General features: G+C 35.1%; 1 protein-coding gene and 1 pseudogene across 7 annotated transcripts in view; one reads left to right on the top strand and one right to left on the bottom strand.

The window, feature by feature from the left end:
• LOC116163455 (hillarin-like) overlaps positions 1 to 23,298 on the top strand; it is a 24,199-nt gene extending 901 nt beyond the window's left edge. For 5 of the 7 annotated variants that reach the window (XM_031477379.1, XM_031477375.1, XM_031477381.1 and 2 more), the window contains 12 exons: positions 1,022 to 1,420; positions 7,044 to 7,279; positions 15,403 to 15,519; positions 15,850 to 16,043; positions 19,358 to 19,601; positions 19,802 to 19,884; positions 19,935 to 20,078; positions 20,127 to 20,345; positions 20,394 to 20,602; positions 20,642 to 20,787; positions 22,278 to 22,535; positions 22,583 to 23,298. In XM_031477379.1, the coding sequence (XP_031333239.1) occupies positions 1,045 to 1,420; positions 7,044 to 7,279; positions 15,403 to 15,519; positions 15,850 to 16,043; positions 19,358 to 19,601; positions 19,802 to 19,884; positions 19,935 to 20,078; positions 20,127 to 20,345; positions 20,394 to 20,602; positions 20,642 to 20,787; positions 22,278 to 22,535; positions 22,583 to 22,879 (2,523 nt within the window). In that variant the 5' untranslated portion in view covers positions 1,022 to 1,044 and the 3' untranslated portion in view covers positions 22,880 to 23,298. Of the gene's footprint in view, positions 1 to 1,007; positions 1,421 to 7,043; positions 7,280 to 15,402; positions 15,520 to 15,849; positions 16,044 to 19,357; positions 19,602 to 19,801; positions 19,885 to 19,934; positions 20,079 to 20,126; positions 20,346 to 20,393; positions 20,603 to 20,641; positions 20,788 to 22,277; positions 22,536 to 22,582 lie in introns of all 7 variants that reach the window. The other 2 variants (XM_031477380.1, XM_031477382.1) reach the window with 2 other exon arrangements.
• LOC116163456 lies at positions 23,290 to 27,119 on the bottom strand (annotated as a pseudogene).

Genomic DNA, 27,119 nt, shown 5'->3' with positions numbered 1-27,119 from the left:
TGCAAGACTATAACATTCATTAGAAATAAGAAATTTTGGAAAAAGAAACAAAACATCTTTTGGTTAACTGTGGAACAATGTGGGTATGCATCGTCAAATTTTCGCGGTTGATGCTCCTTTGGTCCTGGTTCATAAATGTAACGGTATGAACATAAAAGAAAATCGCTACGTAATATTATTCCCACGTGATTATGCTAAAATGTGCTTTTCATTTATTAAAGCTACCTATCTCTAGTTAAAATGTATTTCGATTGATTTAATGTAGGGTACCTACGCTTACGCACCATTCCGAATTGTAGAACGAAAGATATTATTTACAATGAATTTATTCACCAATTTCGTGGCGGAAACAGCGAAATCATTGTTTTGATGCACTTCCTATTTTTATCATAGTGGTCAAATTTTTTCTAAGTAGATTATGACGTATTACCTACAATAGAAAATTCATTTCATAAAAACACGCGTATTTTCAGTTAGAAAACGCAACTTTACTAATAGATGAGGTATGAGATGAAGTAATTTACATAATATTGGTTGTATAACATCGCGCGGCACGAAATTTCCCTTCTAAATCAAAGTGTCCATTTCCTCAGCATAATTTAAACGGAGATGTGTATGATTATGTAATAAATGCTAATATAACTTGAAATTTTCAGAGTTAATTCAGGAATGAGACATAAGAAATAATCCATTAAAATCCTATAAATAAATTTAACGCCCGAGTAAAAATATTAATCTTAAGCTGCTTTCCAATTCTTACTTTCAAGAGAAAAAATGTAATTTAACGGCTAATTAGTTTGAAAATTCATTACGTTTAATTGAGGAAGACAATAAAAAGATAAGTCTTTAATTTTAATTTAATTACGATATCTTAGAAAATAGGGCAGTTATATGCTCACTTAATGAATGCTCTTTATTCTTCATCATCTTGTTACTATCGAACCCGTTTCTTTTGGTGAATGGAATTTTTACTTTGCAATGGTATTAGGGTTACTCTTTGGTATCAGTTCCTGTTTTTTAGCTCTGCGAATGATGGTCGGCTAAATGTCAACGAAAATGTTGCAAAATTCGTACCACAATAAATACAGACCGAATTTTTACGAGAGTACGTGCCTGAGGTGCAATGAAACTGTGTATCAGGTGGATCGAGTGGGACCATTGAAAGACTTTTCGTTTTTTCATAGTGGATGTTTTAAGTGCGCGATTTGTGGGACCAAGTTGACTTTAAAAATCTATTACAATAATCAACATCGACAAGAGGACAAAGAGGTTTATTGCAATAGTCACGTACCTAAAATAGGACCAGGCCATTTAGATGGATCTTCGGTTGTAATTAGATCGGCGCTAAATGTACCAAAATCGAGTAATTTTGTAAACGAACAAATTCGTGGACCTGGAAGGGGAGCATATGACGTTGAAGGTAAGTTTTATCTATATGACTTTCCATATGATTTCCATTAAGATTAAGATTTAAGAGCCTCCTCTAAAATCATATGCTGTAAATATTCTAGATTTTAATATAAACGATTAACATTCTGAATTATATAGATAGCGATGTTTGAGATAAAAAAATATCGTACCATGCAATTTCCCCAGGCATCAAGCTATTATACCGTGGGGCGTGGGGTGTTTCTTTAAAGAGTAGATGGGTTGTTACTGCCGAAAGGTGAGCCCAGTGTCACTAGTTTGTGAACCAATTTCCAACCATTTCAAAGTGTTACAATCTCTTTCTCGGCCATGTGTTGACATGTGATACAGAATAAAGAATTCGTTTGAAATTAGTTAAAAAACTAGTGACGCAGGGCTCACATTTCGCGAATTCAATTGTAACGTAAAATTTTTCGTTATTAAAAGTATATCTGTTGAAGAAGGATTTGTACTGAGCCTAAAATACTATCGCTCGGATATCTGCGTAACTTATTTTTTTGTCAGACACAAAGTTGGAAGTCAATGATTTAGATGTGGAAGTGGTCCCAATTTCTGTGGAGAACGGAGATAGCAAATTTCACTGGGAATCTGATTTCGAAAAAAAGTATGGAAGCATAGGAGATTAGCGTCCGTTGTCCGACATGTGCAAAATAATGAAAAGCGTCTACTTTTCTAACGCCATTAAAGTTTCTGGGACATTTTGTAATGATGAAAAATAATATGAACAATTTTCTGCTCGGGTTACCGGCTGAATACGATAGCGTACCTATACGCCTTCTACGCCTTACCGAAATCGAGGTATCAACCTGTAATAATTTAATCTATGATGCAAACATAGGTGGATACTATTACAATAAACAGGAAATCGATGTCGTTTTCATTAAGCTGGATTACGTACTACAACAAAAGGGATCGCGACCTTCTACTAACGAGATCAAAAAAGGAAAACGTTAAGCTGTCTTATTACTGACAGATCGATCTCAATTTCATTTGCGCTCGCTTGATGTAATTATTCATTTCGTGCCTAATTAATTATGCTTTCTGAAAATTGCCCATTCACTTTGTCTTTGTGTCTAAAGTGTGCCGTTAATTAGTAGTTCGGTAATTAAAAAATGATTCGGCATGATTTGGTTCATAAATACACTTTGCCTTTACCTTTAATGGAAACTAATAATGGCTCTTATAGTTTAATTATACTTTTAGGGTACCTTGATTGCTACTTTCTATGTAGGTATACGATCGACCTAAGTAGAGTATTGAGTTGCTATTCCTATTAGGATATTCAGGGCTCTTATCATGTTGTAACTTATTACTAGTTCCAGATCACCTACTAAACTAGAGCTTTCGTTATACAGAGAGATTCTTTTAAGAGGATACATACGTACAGTTTCCTTACGAATCTGTCAAATGGGCCACCTCTAACCAAGTAAATTTTGGTGAATTAAACACGGGCATATATATAAAACCTCGTACAAATCGTAGATATAAATAAAACTTGATTCAACACAACATCGAAAAATGAAAAACCTTCATCGCTGTTAGGTATGCAAATTGTCGATTTTCTCAAGTTGCCGGTTAGTGCTAAACGGTGGTGTCGAGGAAACTTATGGAGGTTAACAGTATTCTAATTGAAGGTATCAAAAAACTATTTCCTACCGAACCCACTACTTCTTTTCTCCCTTATCCTTACCCCTTACCGAGTGTCGGAGGAGGTACTCACAACGGGCGATTGGAACGTAGATTTTGATTGTGTGCTAGGCGGACTTGAAAGGTATATGTGTAAAGAACGTTAAACATCAATAGCTCCTTATTATAAGCCAATAATTGAGTAAGCTAAATATTTCGATTTAAAAAATTGCGTTTTGTCTGTACAAGAGTTGCATAATTTATACTTGTATTATTTTGTGTTTCAACTTGTAAAAACATCTGTGAGAGCTTTTGGTTGTAAGTTGTTTGTAAATATTGCAGCGTGACGGCGGATAAAAATGGAATGTTAAAGAAATTTCGACGAATGCGTCACGGTGCGTAGGTGTCCATTGATTAAACGACGAGTCACCAGAACCGTCATAACTTATTCTCGTAAAAGTTTACAGTTTATGGAAGTTTTTAAGCGAATTTTTAAATACCTACTATAAAAGTAGATCCATGACATGCTGCAATAGTAGTATTTGTTATAAATGCGTATACCTATATAGCAAATATTAAATTGCGGCGTTAAAACACGGATGTGTCGAATTGAATCCATCCGAAGACATTCGGAAATGTGATTTTGTTTCTGATAATACTTTTTTGTTCTCGAGTTTTTTAAAAATAAATTTAAATATATACCGTTTGTTTAAAATCCGCAAGAAATCCATTCTGTTGGGGTCATTTAATGAAATTGGGCAAGCAAAACGGTCGATCAACTGGAGTAGAAGAGAGCAAACACGCAGTGAAGATACAATGTTCACTAAAAATCGATTTCATGAAGCAAAATATATTTTATGAATTGATATAAAAGCGATAGTCGCTTTAGAAAATAAAGTACCTAATTAAAAGGACGTTCAGGGTAGTAATGCAACGGATGTGTTATAACGGAAGCAGAAGCGGAAACAGAAGACGTACCGTCCCGTTCGACCAATCAGAGTGCACAGTGCACCTTGCCATTGAAGGCGGAAGTGAAACAATGTGCAGAACTTCCGCACTTGCGGACCGGCAGCAGAGGACTACTGCATCACTAGTTCAAAGATGGAAAAGTGCAACACCAATTAAGTTAAACATATGGATAATTCCATTGTATTGTAGTGATCTTAGGCGTCCCCCCAGCCGCCACTGCAGTCTTGACTTCAATCTTGACTCAATCAATGAAATCAATCAATCTGTATTAGACGCCAGCTAGGCGAAAATGTTTACAATTTAACTTATAACAAAAACAACATCAAAATGGCATGGCTATACTCCAGTATCGACTAGCATTAATTAAACACGAAAAGTACAAGTGAAAATAGAAGCAGTGGATAAGTATTCATGTAAAAGTCGATCATCTCACACTCAGACCCGACAAGCTAAACCGAAGAGAAATTAATTTGAGAATCTCCCCTTTCTCGTATTGCTTACACACCGTCCGACAGCGGGCACGAGAGAGAGAACAACATACACAGCGAAGAATCGGAACCGAGATCGGAACAGTATGAGGTACTTCCTTCGCGGAAGAAACGATTAGTTGAATCGTACAGGGCAACAACACACTGATAATATACTCCCACATGAATAGATAAATGAATAATTAATAAAATAATATACATGCATAATCATCTGTACAGTATAGCAAACAAACGTGATTTAGGTATCTATAAAAAAATCTGGGAGCACGCCATGCTTCATTAAATAAATAAGATTCAATGTACAATGTAAATAATAACAAATTGTGAGTTGAAATTCAAAGATAGATTAGTACAAGAGAGAATAAAATGATTACTACCTGTAATTACGCTTTTCACTCTGTAGTGTGAATTATGTGATAGTTGTCTCCTTTGGTACCGGTACCAACACGTTTTGGGATAAAAAAAACTCCCTACACTGCTAAAAATGTACGAGCAATATTAATTCTGCTCGAGTCGAATCGACGCAATTTTTTATATAACGATCTTAAACACAACAATTTGATTTTACAACCGTGGATAAATATCCCAATTCAAAATCCGTAAATATTCACGTTGTAACGCTCAGCTTTACAAAAAGCTGTTCGGCAGGTAATATTCTCATTAGATGTCTTTGAAATAAATTAGCTAAATAAATGTGGGCACAAAACATCGTTAAATTCCTTCAATTGCTGATTCCGTTTCAAAAATGATCGAATTTAATTGTAGATAAGGCAATTACCCACTTTTAAAATAATGAAGTCACTTAGGTATCTACAAAAAAACCAATTACGATTGCCAATTATGTACTTTCATTGTATCAATTGAAGGTCAATTTTCAATAAGTTAACATTAAATTTGATTGCATTTTTCAATTATTTTAATTCAATTATCTGCGCTTCAATTCATTTCACACCTTACGAGGTGCTAACCGCCTAATCGTTACCATTTTAGTCGCGTTTTTTACGACAGACAGGGACTTCCGGCGGGAGAAAAATATACTACTCGGACCCCCACGGCGTATTATTCTTCATTTTATGGGGAAATCGCTTAAATAAACGCATCAAAAATGAACATAAAAACCTTCACACCTATATCACAGATTTTTGTTAATTGTTGTTTTTATTTTAGTTATTTACTTGATACTAGTGGCTAGTGTGGTCCAAGAAGAGGTCCAAATAAGAACCCTATCGAATTTGGAGTCACAGGTCACAAAAGTATTGTTAATTTAATGCTCCGATTTGATAACATTAGTTTAAAAATGTTTTAAAGCCCGTTTTACATGCTGAAAGTTATTTCATTTATTTATTTATTTATTTATTATCCCTCTCATGTACTGAGAGCCCTCAACAGGCTTGCGCCCAATTACAGAGTGACCCGCATAATGCTTTTTAGAAGTGCCTCTGCAGAAGGTCTTAAGTTGTTCTATGCGACTCCGGTACCTTACGAATTAGAGAAACTGCAGGAAAACCTAATTCGGAGTAGCCGGTAGAATGCTCGGAACTGGTCTAAGGTAATTTCCATCTCTGCCACAGATGAAAAATTCATGGCACTGATCTATGATATAAAAATAGTAAAAAGAACTTTTTGATATCTACTGTGTTTTATATCCATGATAAATTTCTGCAATCCATATACTATAGTTAAGATGGAACCTTCTTGTATATGTATGCGGTTTGTTAATATTCTGGTATGTTTTATATTGTTGATATGCTTCATATTGTTGACAAGTGTAAATACCTTCTAAGGCGTAATGCATAATTCAATCAAACAACTATTGATTTTGGCAAGATGACGGTTGATGCCGAGTTGAATTTAGTCTTTTATAATTTCTAATATATTACCCAGTTGGTTGATACTCATTTATCATCAATACTTTCCCCTTTTTGTGAATATTTTATCACGAATGATATTGAACTACAAATGTCTCAACTCTAAACAAAACTTTGAATGATAGGCATTTGAGAACAAATTTAAGTTGAACAAATTGTTTACTGTTTTTATGCGGTCCATTTAGATTTTATAGAATACATATTCTAGTATGGGTCTATTTTCCTCAAAAAAAGTTAATCTGAGGCTTGGTCCATCTAATCTAAAGATATCAATTACCATACCATCCCTATATAGGTATTACGAAAAAAGAAAAGGGCGATTTACATTATATAAAATGTGTATAAGCTAATGAAGTAAATACGAAATCGTGTAGTTAGAAACTAATTTAGCTATCTGCACCTATCATATAGAAAGTGGTTTTCCACACTTTGTGTACAAAATGTAACTTACCGGTTTTTTCGTGTTGCTAGAGCTAGACTGTTTGTGTACATACTAATAGCACTTTCTCCTTTATTAGGTACAGAAATTAAGCTTTAGTTTCCCCGTGTAACTCGCAGGAACATTATGTTAACCATATGTAAGAATGTAATTATTTTATTGTACGACAACAAACCCATGCTGTCTGTAATAGGTACCCTTTTCTAATAATGATATTATTTGTAGGTTTAAACATTCGGACGCACGTTAATGGCAATTCACATGCTTCTTCAGGACACGGGGATCGGAATAAACACACATACAGCCCCAATTCGTATCCTTTAAATAACCATTCGGATTCACCTGGTTACCAGTATGGGAGATTCGATGCTAGTGCCCTTCACATCGCACACGCGCTTAAACAAACCGAATTGCAAAAGGCTTACAGTAGGCCAAGAGAAAAACCCTTGGACTGCTACCTGGTGAGTGGGCAATTCTATTTTAATGTTAAGGTTAGATCTAGTGCAAATTGCATTGATTTGCGTGAGAAAATGCGTTCGATCGAATTCCCCCCATTAATAACAAATCTTGGTTGGGCAAAAGGTTATACATTTTTATTCTATTGCTTCATACACGATTAAAGAAAAATATGTATATCTTACATTCCTTACATACTTATATACGCATTACAAAATCGGAGACTTAAACGATCGATGACATAAGAAACCTCTATTACTGTTTTTCTCATCGCGAGTTAGCTAATCCGCGAATTATAATTATTTTATTGTTTATTAATTCTCACAGTGTTTTACGATAATAACGGGGATGTTAATTTACTTCCGTATTAGCACAATGCATGTAATTGCACTGTAGAGCGCCCGAGCGTAATTAGAATTGCATTTGTTTTAGTTATTCCTGCTAACTGTAAGCAGCAGATGATTACCCCTCACTTATTTAGTCATAGTTACTTTTGATTAATTTCAACGCATAATCATCTCGATTTATATATCCGTTACCTGTTTATAATACGGTAACAGTTAAACGTGCTATGGGAAATTGAACGATACATCGGCACAAACAATTAGGTGACCGTTTAAAATTTATATTTCCTAATTTTTGTAGAATCGAGAATAATAAGAAGTAAGGCAGTACGCTCATTAACTTTAATGAAGATTTTTATTACGTGCTATTTAAGAAACAATGTAGTTTTTTCTCATTGCTTATGTACAACGATGGATGTGTATAATTTAGTTGCAGTGGACCAAATCGAGTTTGCTATTATCTTTTTCAAAGGCAAAAAAAACGTGTCTCAACGTAGTTTAGAATTTTAATTTAGATTTTCATTGAAAATGCAGAAAGAAACCAGAAGTCTTCGTAAATGCTAAAAACGTACTTACTTCCTTTATTTCTGCTCTGGTAGTTATCTATGGGTACTTCAACTTCTTACTCCGTGCGTTCAATTTGATTAAATGCGTATTGTTATAACATTGCTTTATAACTGTAATTATATAATTACGAATAGTAATCAGCTTAATCTGCATTTGCATATATGTGAAGGTTAACGCTCATTGTATTATTGAAATACATTCACAGATAGGAACCAACGTTAAAGGTTATTCTAGTTTTTTGGTAATGAAACTTTTTACTTTCTGTCCTTTCACAACTGCCATTATTAATGAACTTTGAAGTAGATCCTATAGTAACAAGTTACCAGACTTTTTTGATTGATAACGATGCGATTATTACCTATATATATTAGGTTTATATACAATATACCAGCATGCTCACATTTCTCAAAATATCTTGCCGCAATTCTTTTTTATCATTGGAAAAATTGTCTTCCTCATTGTTTTGAGAGTTTACGACAAACGATGCTACATATCAATATTTGGGGTATAGATCTATAGATGAAAAAATATCAACTAAACAACGTAATTCTTTCATCCGCGAGACGAGACTATATTCTTAATCGACTAATTAATGTAAGTAAATTAAACAACATTTCTGAAAAAATGTTAGAGAGGTGCAGGTGGAGAAGCTTGGAAGTAATAATATACGCTCATAACCTGGCTCATACAATGTATCAAGCTTTCTAAAAAACAATGGTTGATGGAGAAATCAAGCATTTTGACGTATTCCCAAAAAATGAATCAAACCCACACTTCCGTGGGCCATGCCAGCTAACTCCAAATAGCAGAGTGGTAGAAAAAAGTTTTTCGATGATAGTTGCACATCTATAGTAGTGACATAAGGTCAGATACTGAGCAGCAGCGTGATTCAGCTGCGTAATTGTTACTGTTGGTACTGTTAGTCCAGGGAATAGAGGGTTTTAATTTGCAAAATGAGAAGTAGTTCCAATTTCTTTTGCTTGTCATAGACAGTCATCTGGTGGTTAAGAATCTAAATTTTCGACCTTCCACCCCTTGTGCTTCCCCCGTACCACCCCCAAAACCCTTGAAATTTGGTTGGTTTCTTAGTTTTTCAATCATATCTTTTTATAGGACATAGGTTCACTTTACAAAAAATGATCAAAGTCCTCGTGTGAGATCGAAGGGACTTCAGCGCATTTTTGTGTGGCAGATCAGTGTTTTATTAGCCAATATTGACTCCACACCATCAATAAGATCTTGCCGAAAGCTACCACGTTCACTTTGTCGGTACCATTTTCTCACTTACCGTGCACTCGCAATTCGCGTTTGAAGTTTTGACTCCACCATCATTAAAATCCTTTGGGGGTTACCATATTCCCTTTGTCGACACCCACTTTTGATCACCCGCAACAATTCGGATTTGAAGTTTCGACTCCACCATCAGTAAGATCTCGTCGGAGGTTACTACATTCCCTTTGTCGATACACAGTTCCGACGTCCCGTTCATTCGTAATTCACATTTTGGTAGATTTCGCTAAAATCCCGGCATAAAATCGTATTCAACTTTTGGGTACTTCACATAGCTCGACCTTCTATTAGTGACACGAGAAAGAGAGACCGCGATTCGCGCTGTAAGAAACTTTTGGGCGCCCAAAGTCGACTACCCCTCGAAGCGCGCCGCGCAAAAGGTGGTTTATTTCGCCCCTAGGAAAAAAAACAAAATTCCGCCACGCAGGAGTTGTGCGCGTTGACAAGATCTTCCGACGACACCAATTTGAAAACAATCGGAGAAAAACTGTAGAAGAAGATAGATAAAAACTGAAAAATCTCCAGGTTAGTATAATACGCTCGGGGATGGCGTCCAGATGTCGTCGACTCCAAATCTTGTAGCCCCATCCCTAACGTTCTTAATTACACGGCCCCGATAGTTACATGTACACTCCTTGTCTTTTTACAAGCGTTTTTCTACGGGCGCGCATTTACTGCCAGCCAGCCAAAGTGAAATTAAAAGCTACTTTTTACAAAAAAATTTTTTGCAAAAATGCGCTAAAAAATATTGTTATTAGAAATTGTAGATCACAGAATTCGACACAACTTTGACATAAATTACTTTTTTGTGAAATGTTTATTAAAAAAGATATAGAGCTTCAAAGTTTGCTTATATTTTTATATTTTTAAGAATTCTGAAATTTCTATGTAGATGTTTTAACCAAATTTTATACTTTATCTTTATAATTAAGAATTTTATGAGAAAATGACTGAACTATAAATATAAATATAAATCCCGCGACCCTGCACCCTTACCAAAGGGATGCATAATAATTCAACTTTGAACCCTTGCTAGTGGGGATATTTGAATCACTGTGAGATTGTAGCGCTTTCTAATATACGTGTGTTGTTTGTTTCACTTCAGTTCAGCTTCCCCCAACAATATTTTTTTGTAAAGTGAAAAAGTGAACCTATAAAAAGATATGATTGAAAAACCAAAAAACCACCCAAATTTCTTTGGTTTTAGGGGTGGTGCAGGGGAAGCACAAGGGGTGGGAGGTCGAAAACTTGGATTCTTAACCACCAGATATTCCTCCATGACATGCAACTAAAATTGGACCTACTTCTCGTTTTGCACGAAATGGTCCATTTATCGATGTTTACCTACTTGCTAGATGATTAATGGGGAGGGGACATAAACATTTAAACATCGCTTGGCATACATTCAAAATCCTCCTCAAAACCTACGCTATATAATGCAAGAACAAGTCCTTACAGAAATTATCCTAAATATTGTCTTTTCTGAAACATTTTTGAGATAGTCACAATTACATTTTGACATCGCCAGAAGATGTGTCATTTAGACCATCTTTCCGCCCTTTGAGAGAACCCTCCTCCGACACTCTGTTCTGCAGATAACAAACTGACACTTCGTTTTCAAGATATTCGTTTCGACTTCACAAATAGATATGTCTCGTCCAGACGATTCATAAACAATGGGTATATTTCTTAGCCATTAATTAGAATACCCTGAAAGATATAATTTCTCCCCCCCCCCCCCTCGTCAAACGCAAACAATAGCACATTTGTTTTTTTATTATACCTGAATCAGAATCTCCGTTTTAAACACTTAAATGCGTGCGAAAAAGGGCCTTTAAAACACACGTGCTTTAAAGTTGCTAAGTAACGATACTTCAAGTATGACTTTTGAAACTGTCATCTGGATGAAATAAAAAAATCCTCTTAGGTCGCTTTCTGTAAATGCAGAACATTTCTTTGGCTTTTGTACCTATCCTTTCGTTGAAGCTTTCACAAACGCGCGTAATTTAGGGTATGCTTCCAAATCTGTTCCATTTTTTAATCGCAGCATTGCTTTAGTTTTGAATGAATGCACCAAAATATACAATATTTAAATACCTTTGACATTTCCTTCATATATGCCAGCATTAGGGATGCATTTAAGACTGTATTCGTAAGTAACTTCCTATTCGTCCATGGAAACAACTTTTCATATTCTTTATAATAGGCTTTACTGGATTTGGATTTTACACCTACCAAAGTTTGTTTAGATTTTACAACAAGCGATTTAATGGACGGTGTATTATCTTTTTCAACGGAAATCGTTTTATTTACAAAGATTATGATGATTATAAGCAAACGTCAAGTGACATTTCCATGGCAATCGTGAAATTTTGAACACCCAGCCCACTTAATTAAACATGTATTCGAGTATAACGTCAATATGACTTCATTGTATTTCCTATTTTTAAATTATACTGCAGGTATAATAAAAAATACTATAAGATACACGTGTATAATTGGCCTTTAAAGCACTTGCAACGTTAAAGGCACTCCGCTTTGCGTCGTGCCCTTAAACTCGTTGCGCGTGCTTTAAAGACTTGATTATACACTTGTATCTTAATATACTATTATAGTTCTTAAAAAAGTGCGCTAGAAATAACAATTTGTTTGATTTCATCGAGTTTACGAGCGAGTTTACTTACCTAGAAAGTCTTACTTCATTTTACGACCTTTAGGGTTGATCGTAGGGTGCTGCCCATTATAGATAGATCTTGAATGAAAAAATTACAGAAAGATGTTTGAACACAAATTACTGAACGAGAAGTGCCTTCTTAGTGCATTTCCCAACTCTGTTGGAAGGCGCTATTTTGACCACTTTCTCTGTCCGTCGGTCTGACGCCTTAACTACTGCAACAGTTTTCAAGATATTTAGTTCGTTCTTTTTGCATTTGATAGCTTGTAGCTGTGACACCTCAACCCAGAAAAATCTTGTCGATTAATGTGCACATGCGCAGGCTGGGGCAGTAAATGCTATTGCTCCCAAATTTTATTTAAATGTACTACATCAATGCCTAAGAGGCTATTATGTCATCGCGTTGTGTAATTAATTGGAAACTTCTCGGGAATGTTCCGTCATTATAATGTTGGCCTTGGTAATCCTAAATATGATGAAAATGCATTTAGCTCTTTTTTGTGCATTTTTCGTTTTTTCGCCTTTGACAAATGCATTTTGCGAATGTAACGGGTAAATAGGCAAAAAAAATTTGAATGGCCGACGAGATTAAAACAAACATTATTTTCAAATAAACCAAGGTCTCATAATGCTTTGTTTAGTTTCAAAATTTCAGGTTTTCGACGATATTTGGTATCTGAAAATCTTTTAAAGTGAAATGACGAATTCAAACTTAAAATTGTATTTTCAAGAAAGGATTTTGGGTCGACTTCTTTGGTGTTGAAAAACACACAGATACGAAATTTGTTATCCCAACCATCTATAACCACTATCCCATACATAGGGATATGAAGTGGCATTTAATTTTTTTTTAAAATATCAATTATTTAAATCTTCTGGGATTATTCTGGGTACTATAATGGTCAGTGGCAGCATAGGTAAGAATAGTCTTACACTATTGTGGCAGTTATAATGATAAAGCAAACTTTCTGTAAATACGAATATCATACACTCTATAAGGCGTTTAAAAATGATAGGAGTTTCAACCGTCCTCGCTTTCTCCTATATGTACCTAATATGATCCTAGATGAACATACTTCTTTAATATAAAATACATTTTTTTGTTTTTTTCTATTTATTGCTGGTATTTCAAGATCTATCTTCCTTACCCGTGTTAAATTTGATGAGAAAAAAAGTACTTTTAGGGATCGTGAAAAGTGCGTACAAGACAATTCCGCAATTTCCCGCTGGATGATGAAAGTAAATCCTGCGATTTTAAGAGCTTTTACGTGAATAATACCATCCTTACAAAGTTCATTTGGTTTCGGAGTTAAATATGGATGATCCTGATCGAAAGGAAGACCTCTGCGAATTGATCTGGTGGACAGAATGAATGCAGATTTGCAGTTCATAAACAAAATTACTGTTTCCATGCGGCGATTTTTCATTGAAATGGAATAATTAACAAACAGAACTGTCGATACTGGAGCAGAGAAAATTCTCATTAGATGTGTGAAGCTCACACGTAGTACCTACTCCAAAAAGTGAACGTTTGAGCATACAAGTTATTGACTCTTGCTTTTTTAGAGCACAGTTAATGGTGCAGTGTATATAAATTGCAATTGCAACTGTTTAGTGCCACAAATGGAATAGATATATCAATTTAGTACCACCAAAACCTAGGTTTTCCAAAGGAAGGCGTAGAACGATTAAATGGTTTGCTAGATCCTCAGATTTGACTCCTCTTGATTAGTTTTTGTGGGGTTTTTTGAAATCAAAAGTAATACACCAGACAATATTGCAGATTTACAAGTTAGGATAATGGAAGAGATTAACAACATAACCCTTGAGATCGTGCTAAATGTTATTCCAAAATCGCTTTGGTTATTGTCGAGAAGTAATGGCGGTCAGTTTGAGCAAAGTAATGGTCAAATAAAAAACGCATAAAGTATACACACATTGCATTAAATGTGAAAACAATAACATTTTTGTATAGAGAATGAAGAGAACTTTCAAACGATAGTCACTCGAAGAGGGTTTAGTTAACAATAACCGAAATAATGAATTTATTCCACCTGGCTTTTTCACACCTGGACGATCAGTATATTGCACATTATATGTTGGTGGCGCATCTTACACAGGCCGATATTATTATAATTATAAAATAGATCGGCCCCCCTTGCTTAAAAGAACAACAAATTTACCTGGTGTACACTATAGGCTGGTATGGCTGCATATGCAAATTTTTGATTATTTTATTACTCATTATCACTTAGCACTTGTTGCCATTATATAATATCAAATCGTTGCTATTACTTCATTTCATAAGGAAACATTACACTAATACTTTTATAGGTTAACGATTACGTTTTGAATTTTAGATTTGATAATATGCAAAGCAGCAATTTCCCATTGATGCAGACGATTAAGTAACAACACACCTGTAGTATTAGTACACATGGTTTACATTTCTTTGATTGCCTGTATTTTAATTGATGAATGTCGGGAAATTTTCACATACCGAAAATACTTTACTGATTTCATTTTTGTGTCGCAATAATCCTGTATTAGTATTTTAATGGGCCAAAAACTAGGTTTTACGAAACGGAAATACTTTCCATTAATGGTCTTGTGTTAACCTTTCTGTTTAATGTGAGCATTATATAACAATGCGAGAAAATCGTAGATTATGGAAACGTGCGGATCAAAGAAATAATTAGTCTGATCTGACGTAAATTTGTATTAATCCGGCGCCAGATCCTTAATTAAAAAGAAACAATAACAAGAGATGTGGGTGAATTCCTGCAACCTTTGAAACCTACGATTGGAATACAAAATTACCTCGCCTTTCAATATTTGAACGATCACAGTTAGTTCAGATAGTTCTTGACTTTTTTATTTCATACACACATTAGGTAGGTATACCCACATACATTCCACATGGGATGGTTTAATAATAATCATATTGACCTGGAATGGAAATGACCGCTATTTTTGACGTCATGAATTACCGAATACTTTTTCTTCTTAATTCATGCTTATACAGAATGGCCAATTTAGACGGTTTCTCTTTTCCTTTCTTCTTGTTTGAATCATACAACGGATCATTTGAAAGTTTAGCACACGAAAACCGTTTACCTTTTATGGAGAAACATAGAAAATTGCCTCACTTCATTTAGGAATCTTAGGAATTTCCTGTCGTTTTAATTAAAAACTATTATTAATTAAACTTATTTTAAATCGTCCCACCTCTTAAAATGATAATTGATTGCAGGATCGAGATGAGCAACGACGACTGGAAATGAAACATCGAAAAGAAGAAGATGATTTGTATAGGAAATTTGCACGACAAAGGGAAGAAGAGGAGAAAAGGATTAGGGAAGAATTTAGAGTATGTATAAATCAAACTTGTACGAAACGGCGGTGGAGAGCTTTAATTATTCTTATACGTGATGTCATTGAATTAACATTTACGAGGTAATACCTAACAAACAATCAGACTTGTTGCACGAGTGGCCTTGGCCTTAATCTTGCTAAATATTTTTTGGAGTAGAAATAAAAGCCCGCGTCTAATTAGATCAAAGAACCGTTTTATTACTGTATGCGCATAACAATAATAGGCATAATTACATTTGAAGCATGTAGTGCGAACGTTTTCTCTTGTGAAACTCATTGTCCATTTCAACATGTAGCTTTACCTAATAAAGGATCATTTTATTAGGATGAATGGGAGAAAGAATTGGAGAGACTTACTAATAGATTCGAAAGGGAATTACAGATGAAAAGGAAAAGGGACGAACAAAATGTGTTAACACTTCGTCATCAACAGGAGAAAGAAGATTTAGAAAAAAATATGACCCTTCGCAGGGACAAGAAAAAAGAGTCATTATCGAAGAAAATGCTTGAGCATGAAAGGTAAGTAAGTACGTAATTAGCTGGCGCACTTTTTTATGGCAATTAAACAGGTAAATAGGAACTGGAAAAAGATCTAACATTGAAGTCACTATTAAAGTATTACGTAATGAAGTCGATCTAACTATATCACGAACTTGTGATGTAGAAATGCGTGGGAGGAATTTTATTAATATTCCTTTATAAGTTCTTTACTTTAAATTGGTTCCATTTACATCCAACTTCATTCGTATGCTAGACGTCAACCCCTAAACTTAAGAGTTCCGGTGAAGATATCTTCAAACACATTTTGGTTGTAGGTTACAACATGAATATAAATCAGGTCTAAATTGTTGGTAAACATGTTAGGTGGATACCTACAGTCGTCAGCGATTTCATTATTTTACTACTTTTGGTCAATTAGCTTCAGAATGACAAACTCGGAAAATTGTGATTAATGCACGAACAACGTGCAATCTATACCTTTGAAGTAAGGACATTATAGCATGAGATTTAGTTATTGAAATGAAACTCAGAACGTGGCCAGGGAAATACTTTCAAACCATGTGTAAAAAGTTTAGGGATGTTTAGGTATAGTTTTGGCATTATCAATAGACCAAAAAGGCTTCAGTAGGTACGTGGAAACTATGGTTAAGTTTTTGAATGGGTAAATTAAATAGTTATTGCTCAAGGCCGATGCTGTGCCAACTTCGCCGTTATTGTTGCCTAATTCATTGTACTATTATTATGCATGAAGCCATTGCTCTCTACAAACGATTTATTGTAGAAAACAATTTCATTTATTAGCGGAGGGATTTGGAATTTTCTATTTCTTGATTCCTTAACAGAAACTCTGTAGGAACAGGCGAATTTGAGTACAACACTGGTGTTTAATTCCCATAGGCAACAGCTCTGGTTAATACAATCGTTCAGAAAGTATACTACCCCTAAATCGTTTTCTTTTGCTCGGTGATTTCCCACAACTAATTAACATGTTTATCGTGTTAGTTATTTTCATATAATGTAAGATTTTATGCTGATGAAACCTTATTATAATATTTTATATCTTTCTTATGTATTTATGCACCTACTAACTTTTTGGACAATCGTCACCGTTCACTCTTGATCTTAAACGATGCGATAGTCAATTTTTACAAATTACAAGAAAATAAATAAAAACCACCATTTCAAAAATATAGCTTGCAAACCTGACTTGTCATTAATTAAGATTTCTTTCGACAAATTACATCAAAAGTACCCACGTTATTGTTGTATAGACAATTTGAAGAATAGGAGCGCAGAGCAAATATAAAGAATTGCAAATCACTGGTATAAATAACACGATATAAAGAATCGCATATGATTTTCAGGAGGGAATTTTTCAATGTAATTTAATCCGTAGATTGCAATTGACATTAACAATACATAGTGACAAAAGGATAATAACAACTGGGTTATTCAAAACATACGGCTTCATTACATCAAATAGTTCTAGAGATATTCGAATTCAAATTCGCACACATGCATATAGGAAAAAACTTTAATCTTCACTTTGCGAGTAGAGACCTATTACTTTCACTTTGTGAGTACCGACTTCCAACACTCGGTTCTCAAGATATTCGCATATGAAGGTTTGACCCTATTTCATAAAGATTTCTCCACAAATAGGATAATCACCGCGCAGTAGATCGTTTGTGCACCGTTTAAACGTAATTAAATCAGTTCGCATTCAGAAACACGTATCTTTCGTCCTTTTCAAAATATCTGATACGGGTCAGCATAGGAAAACGAATACGTTCCCATAAATTAATTCTTATGCAATTGTCTATTCTGTGAGTCAATTATAAAAAGTTTTATGTTTTTCCTATCCTGCGGCATTTGCTGTAGGAGCTGGCGGAGCAACCCCTCTAGGTCAAAAATTGTAAGCTCCTACATAAACCAGTTGCAATTGACATGGAAGTGATTCTGGAGGTCTGATCGCAGAGGATCAAATGAAACCAAAATGTAATAAATTCTCAAACGAACTGTTCATTTTTTTGTGAAAAACTGTTGCATTTTTGACTGACTCACTATAGCCTGCCGTTAATAATGACTGACCTTAACCGCTACAGCTGAAGGGTAGGAAAATTAAAACAACTTTTTCTGCAAATAATGATCGTAGGAGTTTACACACCTGTGTGAATTTGGCCCCCCGATTTTGGGAAGCACGATGAGACCTTTCATTAGAATACCATGAATGACAGAACGTAAAACGTGTGCCCCCCCCTCCCGTTTTCAAAGTCTTACATGGCACCACTATAATGGCATGTGAATGGAAAATCTGAGACCAATAGGTTATTGCATTTAAAAGTTATGAACGTTTTACTTTCCAAAAGAGCATCTCAGGAAATAATTCATGGGAGAACCCCCTTTTAAGACATCGAAATTTAATGGCCGCCTGGCACACCGTCAAGGTATAGGCTACCTATTGCAAAAGAGAGAACCAGAACGACTATTGAAATCATGTTCAATTTGAGATGAGATTTGTTTAAAAAATAAATAAAACGTTAATCAAACACAATTTTCCGAGCTCTGTCTACCTCTACCTAGCTACCATCAAACAAAAAATGAGAACAATTACCGCAAACAAGCATCGAGCGACAAAGGGTGCACGAAACTGGTAAATTACATTTAAGTAGGTACACGCTGTTTACACGTAATTGTAACTGGAAACAGCAGACTTAATGCATCTTAATTTTACGCTGCGTTACCTAAATAGGGTATGTTACTTAAAAGTATTATGCGGAAAGAAGTTGATGGGTATGAAACATCGTAGGTATATTTAATATTTTACCTACTAATTATAAGTAGGTGATTTAAACGTCTGGAGCTATTGGAACACATAGTAGGTATCCTCTGCACAAACCATGTTATAAAAGTAGTAAAGTGAATGCTTTTATTACCCTTAATCCAAGGACAAAATTTGTTTTACGATAAAAAGGGTTGGAAAATACCATTATCCTTCCAATGAGATATTCAATGGCTTTCCCTTTACAACTTAATTTAGCCCCAACCTAAATTGATTAATGGATAAAAATTCGTACCTATTGTTCCATTATACCTACTACTTTTAAAGCGAGGGTTGTTGGCTCTCACCTTGACCCTAATAATTAACGGATGATCACGGCAACCACAGATATAGATCAAACTTGATAGCGATTGTGTACATTTACTTTGGCCATGTTCAGACATGGATCGAGTTCTAACCAAAGATTTTACATTCTGCATGATAGAAGAGTTGGTATTTACGTACCAGACAGACGTAAAAGTAAACAATTTAAAATTGTTCAAAATTGCAGGGCGGCGACGGCGGCGCTGGTTGAAAAACAAAGTCACGAGATGTTGGAACTAATCAACGAGAAACGAAGCGAATATATGATGGCCGAATCATTGTATGTTGATGCTGGAGAAGACGGTGGGTATGTCGAAGATTTGCCGCCATATCCAAGCCTTGCACCTATACCGGCACCCCCAGCTCTTAGTAAATTTCAAATTTATAGTGATCCAGCCGAGTTTGCACATGTCGATCAAATTGCTATATCCGTAAGTCTGCCACTTCCATTTTACAGTATTTATCTTAACTTTCCCCATTTTAACGTAATTTTCCTTTATCCCTTCTTGTGTTTTCTCATGATTCTGTTACTAATTATTTCTTACACTTATTGCATATCAGAGTGTGAGTGAGGTAACATGCTTGAAAAGATTACTTGCTCAAATATTAATTAGCGTTTTTATATTAATAGGTTGCCCAAGAAGATCAAAAAAGCTTTACGGATTTAGTTCGCCAACTGGTGGGACGATGCGGCTCTGATATTGAGAAGGCTCGGTAAATATCAATTAGCCAAAGTTGATCGTTAAATCACAAACTATTTTTAGCACAATATTTAGATGGATAACGGTAAAGAATTTAAACACAATGACTTTCGATGAAAATTTACGGGGAGACACACCAATGGGTTTACTAAGGGGCATTAAGCACGGAACAGAAAGTTATCATGTGTTATTCAAAAGACTCTGCAGGTTTGTCTCCAAACCATTTGAAACCTCTAGATTAACATTGGTTTTCAGTTATGCAGGTTTGCATTGTGTAGTAATTAAGGGCTATTCTAAGTCAGCAGGTTACCAGCCGGGAGTGAAATTTGAGGATAATCGGTTTAGAAACTCCTGGAATGCAGTTTACGTTGCGGGTGCGTGGAGGTTCGTTCAATGCAACTGGGGTGCGAGACACCTGGTGAACGCCAAAGAGGTACCAAAAGCGGGAAACAAAGCAAAATCGGACAGTTTACGGTTAGTACCCGAATCACGAGAAATTTAACTAGGGAAGGTTGTGTTTAGGTACGAATATGACGACCATTACTTTTTAACCGATCCAAAGGAGTTTATTTACGAATTTTTCCCGCTCCAATCGGATTGGCAGTTATTAAAACATCCAATAACGCTGCAGGAATTCGAAGAACTACCGTTTGTAAGATCCCTGTTCTTCCGCTACGGATTATACTTTTCAGATCCTAATACAAAAGCAGTTATGTTCACTGATTCTACAGGTTAATCACTATGGAATTAGTCTAATTGGGATCGTAAAGATAAATTATTTGTAGGTGCTGCCACAGTGAAGATTGCAATGCCCGCCCATATGCAGGGTAGTTTGATTTTCCATTATAATCTTAAATTTTATGACAGCGATGGAGATAGTTTCGATGGCGTCTCATTAAAGAGATTTGTTATGCAGGTACGTTTCAAAATTAAGAACAACTGCCTGAAATATAGTGGTACTACATATTATGTCTAGCATGCGCAGCGCATATTTTCAGAACGCATAAGCGCAAATACCTGTTTACATGCATTTACTGTTTACAGGGTACGTAAAAAGTTCCGGAACGGTCAATTATCTCAGTTATCGGTTTCTCCAATTTGGTATATGTGCATACTGTAAAGAACAAATGATTTATTGTCTATAATGTCACTTTTCCCTTTATAGTGGCACATCCTGTATATATTTTTCATTTTTTCTGCTGAAAGACGCAGACAAAATTAAAATATCACTCGCTAAGATCAAAGCATAAACAACTCCAAAAATTACACCTGTATCTTTAGACGCTTTTATGAGAAGATTAGGTCATTGCCAAATTGTAAACGGTGAACATTTTGAGTGTTTGCTACAAAGGTTACTTTTTTAAAGCCTATTTTATCGTAGTTTTTTTTAATTCCGTGCCATTTCCGTACAACCGGAAGTAACATAAAAAGTGGCATTAAGTATAGTCAATAAATTATTTTTACAGTATAACGGTGACATAGGTTTGATGGATCGTTAAAAAAATTGATTATTCCTTCTGTTTCCGAAATCTCCCAATGTACCGATTAAGTAGTGTTTATGAATTATCGACTAAATGGCTTGTATTAGGCTCGCCAGAAGAGAATGCCGGTCACAGATCACTTGATGCCGGTCTAGAATCGTATGGTTGAATCTTTAATATGACAACGCAAAAGGGTAACGCGTAGGCGTTGTAGCGATGTACTTGATCAAACGAATGACTGTAAATGCCAATATAACATCCAATATTTCCTATATAAAATTTTGTTTGCATTTTAAGAATGTTAAATCTATAATAACATACCCATAGCAGCTCGCGCCATATGGCTCCGTGCCCTAACAGCGCGTGTCTCTTTGCTCCGCGCTCATTCGTTCCTACGCCTAAATGGTTTTCTTCTTTTGTATACATTTTATTAAGAAAATAATTAATAATCTTAATTTAATAAATAACTCGTTTATTGAAAATCATTTGAAAAAGATGGAAATAGGTAAAATGATGTCTACCAGTTTCCATACATTTCAACTACCTCTGATCAAAGAGTATACAAGTTATATACTCTTTGTTTGATACAATTGTTTAACTTTTATATAGCTATTTCTTGATCAAGATATTTACCTATACCAAATTGATTTTCCCACTTACTGTATGTCTGTACCAAAAGTAGGTACGACACTATTTAGGTGGGTTTATCACGCTTAATATAGACTCCTGAACTAAGTCATAAGCCCATGAGATTTTTACAAGTTGATGAAAGACACGTAAACGTCACACAACGTCTCTATACATATATTATTTAATGTTGCTCAAATGTGGACCAGCTAATATGATTAGTACCAGTGCTACTTCACTTGTTCACATACTTTTCAAGTTATTAGCTGTTCTTTAACTGTGAAATTTAATGTTTCAGTCTGTTGCGGGAAATTTGGTCGCATTTCGAGTACACGCACCTTGCAGCGGAGCATTCCTTCTCGACATCTTTGCCAACGCAGTTACACCAAAAGAATATCTAACAGGAGAGCCGATGAAATTCAAAAGTGTGTGCAAATTTAAAATATGCTGCGAAGATTTACAAACTGTAATGGTTCCCCTACCGGATTGCGCCAGTGGTGAATGGGGTCCAACGAAAGCTACAAGATTGTTTGGTTTAGTACCAATTACACATCAGGTAATTCACCACGACTCAAATGGTAAAAGTAAACTGAACATTTTCAGGATGCGTTAATATTTGCCGGACGCGAACTAGAAACTCAATTCAGAATGTCAAGACAGTTGACCGATTTTATGGCAACGTTGCACAAAAATGGAGTGGAGGAGAAGAGGCTTTCGAAATACGTATCACATTCCATAATCGACGACATAGTTACATTTAATATTAGTTTCCCGGAGGAAGGACAGTACGGTTTGGATATTTACACGAGAGAGATGGCTTCCTTAAATGATAGTACAGGCGAAAAACACTTACTGACACACTGTTGCAAATATCTAATTAATTCCTCTAAACGAAATTAGATTGGTCTTACCAAAGTATAAAAATGGTGCTTTACAGAGCTTGTTAAATAATTGAGATATTTTTTATTCCTTATAACAGAAAAATTGCCTCATATAAAGTGTAACGTACTGTGATTGCTTTTTATTACAAATTAAACTATTTACAAATTCTAATATAGGCAATTTAATTTTTCTTAAAATGTGGAACTAAATTTTATTTTTTCTGTGCAATACCGTAATTGCTCAGTATGTCTACGATAATATCAGTATTCAAATAACATACTGTGTAGTTACGCCTAAATATGGTACCCCACTTGTTATTTCTTAACAGTTAAGTTTATGTAAATTAATACCTTATTGTCTTTATCAAAACGGCTTAAGATGCTTTGTTTTGTAACATACAACTTTTTATCTTGTCAATAAATACACTATTTATTAAATAGATTTATTTATATAAAAGCATATACTAATCTTGCACATAATAAGTCATTTTCGTGTATAATCTAAAAATAAGGCACTCTTTCATTCGTAGTATTTGCTACTAGTCTTGTCTAATAATGAGTGAGATCTGCTTAATTCCACTCCATCGATCAGAGATGTCAACATACCTTCAACTTCTGTTACAGCATTTTTCAATTGCCCATTGTCACTACCCCCTAAAGCTTCTAAAATTTTGAAAGAGATTACAGCATAGCAAGAAGAAAAAAATACCCACCATCTAACATGAAGTTGTTAGCTAAAATTTGCTGCAATTTTGCCAAAACTTCGTCTAAATCGTTGTGCATTTCTCGAATGGGAGACTTCTGACTGCCGTCACTGTCAATGCTGTCACTACTCTCTCCGAAGATATTAGATGCTGATTGGCGACCTATAACAGGTGAAAAAGGCTATTATAACGGTACTGAAAAGGGAATTAAATTCGCACAACTAAAAAAAGGGGATGAAAGCCCAGACCAAACAGTCTTTAACAATATTCTTTTTTATTGCCTTTTTCAAATAGAAATTTTATCTGATCTACCTCCTATCCAGGTGCTAATGTCGTTAACATTATACGAAGGCATAGAATTGTAGTTGTTATAAACTCTTTCGTTTTAGAGTGATCTCCTATGATTGTGTTTTGACCCCAATTGTTGTCACTACATTCGTGCTCTTGCGCTATGGGACTCAACATATCCAAACCAATTCCTCTTTGTTCAGTTCTCAAGTTGGAAATTAAAGGTGTCGACTCCATTCTTCGTAAGGTGGGTCGGCTATCAATGGTTGTAGGTTGAGCAGTTCTCAGGTAGTCCTGCAGAGAGAGTGAAACGTCAAATCCGTAAAATAAAGAAAACATTACTTTAAGTGTTTTCAATTTCTGAATTTGGGTTTCAACGCGTATCCGATGATCGTCTAAATATTTTTTGATTTGTTGATTATCACTGCCATAAACCACCATTTGGTGCAATTCCCTGCATAAAACTTAGTCATAACAGATTAAATCAGTTGCGCACTTACTTATTTTGCAGCTCCAGCTGCCGAATAACCAGCTGAAGTTGGTTTTCCGGTGAATGCACAGAGTCACTATCGCTGGAACTATCAGTCTCATTATCTATTGAAATAAACTTCTCCTTGTTGTGACTAAAAAATTACACTGATTATTGCAATACTATCTAATAAACTGTTCACCTTAAAACTCGCGCTTCAACCAAGTTAGAAACGAAAGACGGAGCGTTTAGTTTAATCGAGCAACGTAGTAGTCGACTAATTTTTTTAATCAACAAATGCGTAAAGTCTCGTGAACTGCCCTAAAACACATAAAGAAATGTAGCTGTTGTGCAAAGTACTTAAACCAACCTCTGTGCAATATTCCTTTACCGGATGTGATAGTTTGTGAGAGTTGCTGGTTTTTGCAGACAAGAAGCACTGTTGACACTGTGTGTAATTGGAGCATTTTATGCATCGATAACGTAAGCCTAACAATGGGGATGCTTTACACACAGAGCATTTAGTAACATGCACAACTGTAAAATAAATGGGTAACATTATAATAACGTGCTGGGGTGTCTAGAACATTTAAATGAAATTGTATTCCGTTCTTAAAATTTTACACTGTTTGGGAGATATATGCGCTAATTAAGTGTAACCACAGCGTAAAATAGTAAGAGGTCCATGAAATGCTGCTTAAATAGTGAAGCACTATCGTGGTCAACAAAATGCATAAAGAGATGGAAATAAGTCCATGGCTGATTATAATTGAAACCAAATTCATTCGTTTATTTTCTCGCATAGTCACCATCGACATGGCCATGGAATTATTGCCATAAGAAATACATTGTAAACTTCGAGGCAAAAAGGCAGGGGTGATTCCCAAATGAAATACTAAGTGTTCAGTATCACTAGTTTTGTAATTTTTTTCTCTATCGAGTGACGTAAAAATCCAATATGGCGTCCATTTGAAATAAGAAAGTCAATATCTCGAAAACCGAAATTTTTAAAAATTTCTTCCTACATCATCGAATTTATCCCATCGAATTTTGCAACTTTTATTTGAACTTTTGATTGTTTTGTTCCCCTCTAACGCCCAATTTTTTTTATTTTTCCAGCCTGCTTATATAATAGATGTTACGAAATATAAATAAGCAGTAAGAACTAGGTTGAGATTTAAATAAATTAAAAAAATTAAATAAGATTTTGTTCAAAAACTGTTGTTAAGTTTTTTGTCATTTAAATAAATTAATTTAAAGCTTAAATTACACACATCGATTTTGCTTCATCAGTTTTAAGGACTTGTCAATTTGATCTTAAAATTGATAATTTAATTCTGGTGACCCTCCCCTTAAGAATGCAGTAAAACCTTCAACTTTAAGAAAAAGCCAATTTAAGATTGAAATTTCAAAATATGCTAGGTACCTTAATATAGACACCTGTGCTCGAATTATAAACCGAGGCTAAGGGTTAAAATTAGTTGACTGTTTATACATTAACAATAAATGTGATAATTGTTATTAATAAAATACCAAAAATTGACACATTACCATGTTCAGCAGCTTGCATTCTGTGCAACGTCGGTATCCATGCAAGTAACTGTGGATTACTCTCTAACCAACTAATAAAAGTACTTTGGTTAATACCCACAAGACCTGGTGACTTAAGATAACAATTCATTACACAATTAGGCACATCTATAGTAAGTTCTTACATTACTGAAGCAACTATCAATCGCAACAGTCAATAAATGATGTCCAAAATTGACATCTTCATGTAAATACGCTGCAAGTGTGGCAAACTTTGTTAAAATCCACTGCAACTTCAGTCTTGTAACACAATTATTATGATCGGCACATAATTCAAATATAAAATTATACAGATCCGATATATTGCACTTGCTTAGGACGGATAAAACAATTTTCGTCGACAATACCTGGATATTATCGCGTCGATCTCTAAAAAGACAGTTAATGTTTCTCCCAACACTTAGCTGGAGTACCTGTCATAAATGTTATATAATAAATTCATCATTAATTCCGTAGCATGATCAATGTCTGTGTTAATATTAGCCTGCTTATTTGCAGCAAAGAAAATATCAGAAAGCACAGCTTCCAAGTCGTAACTTTCCAAGTGCAAAGTTCCTTCAGTTACACCCAATTTGTGCCGCTCAAACACGCCCGCTATTGTAGAAAGACATACTTCCTCCACTAGAAATAAAAATGTAAACGACACTCTCGTAAAGTAAGCCTTACTGAATAATAATCGACGAAGGGCTCGGAACTTTGCAGCAACCCTATACGCAGAGTACTTAATGTAATTACAGTCATGCAAGTGCTGAATTATTTCAGCAAACTTCGGATGATCCCATTGTTTAACATTAGTTAATTCGCTAAAAAAAATTGTTAGCTGAAAGACTCTGGTGGAAAAATTACTTAATATAGTAAGGAAATCCATTTTCGTTTTCTAACTTTTTCCACGATTTTGCCGAAAACATTGCAAATTAAATCAATCTCTTCTCATTCAAGACAGGTATATAGTGCAACAGGTGGTTATGAAATTTGTTTTTCAGTTGAGTTGAGGACTGATGGAAGGCAATCACAAAAAAGGATGTACTTTCACTAATAAAAAGTGTTATTATTGATCAGACTTGAACTGGTTGGAGGAGAAGCTAATTTAAGAACTGTAGCACTTGCTTCCAATGCACTTGCCCAGTTAACGACTTTTTCAGATTTGAGTTGCTAGACAGGTGGTTGCCATGGGAACTTTTGTTTGACGTTGACAGTTAGGTGCCAGA

The sequence above is a fragment of the Photinus pyralis genome, unplaced genomic scaffold (genome assembly GCF_008802855.1).
Source record: "Photinus pyralis isolate 1611_PpyrPB1 unplaced genomic scaffold, Ppyr1.3 Ppyr1.4_LG2, whole genome shotgun sequence".
Classification (NCBI taxonomy): domain Eukaryota; kingdom Metazoa; phylum Arthropoda; class Insecta; order Coleoptera; family Lampyridae; genus Photinus; species Photinus pyralis.
Note: the sequence above shows the minus strand (reverse complement) of the source record. Positions and strands in the feature narration are given on the sequence as shown.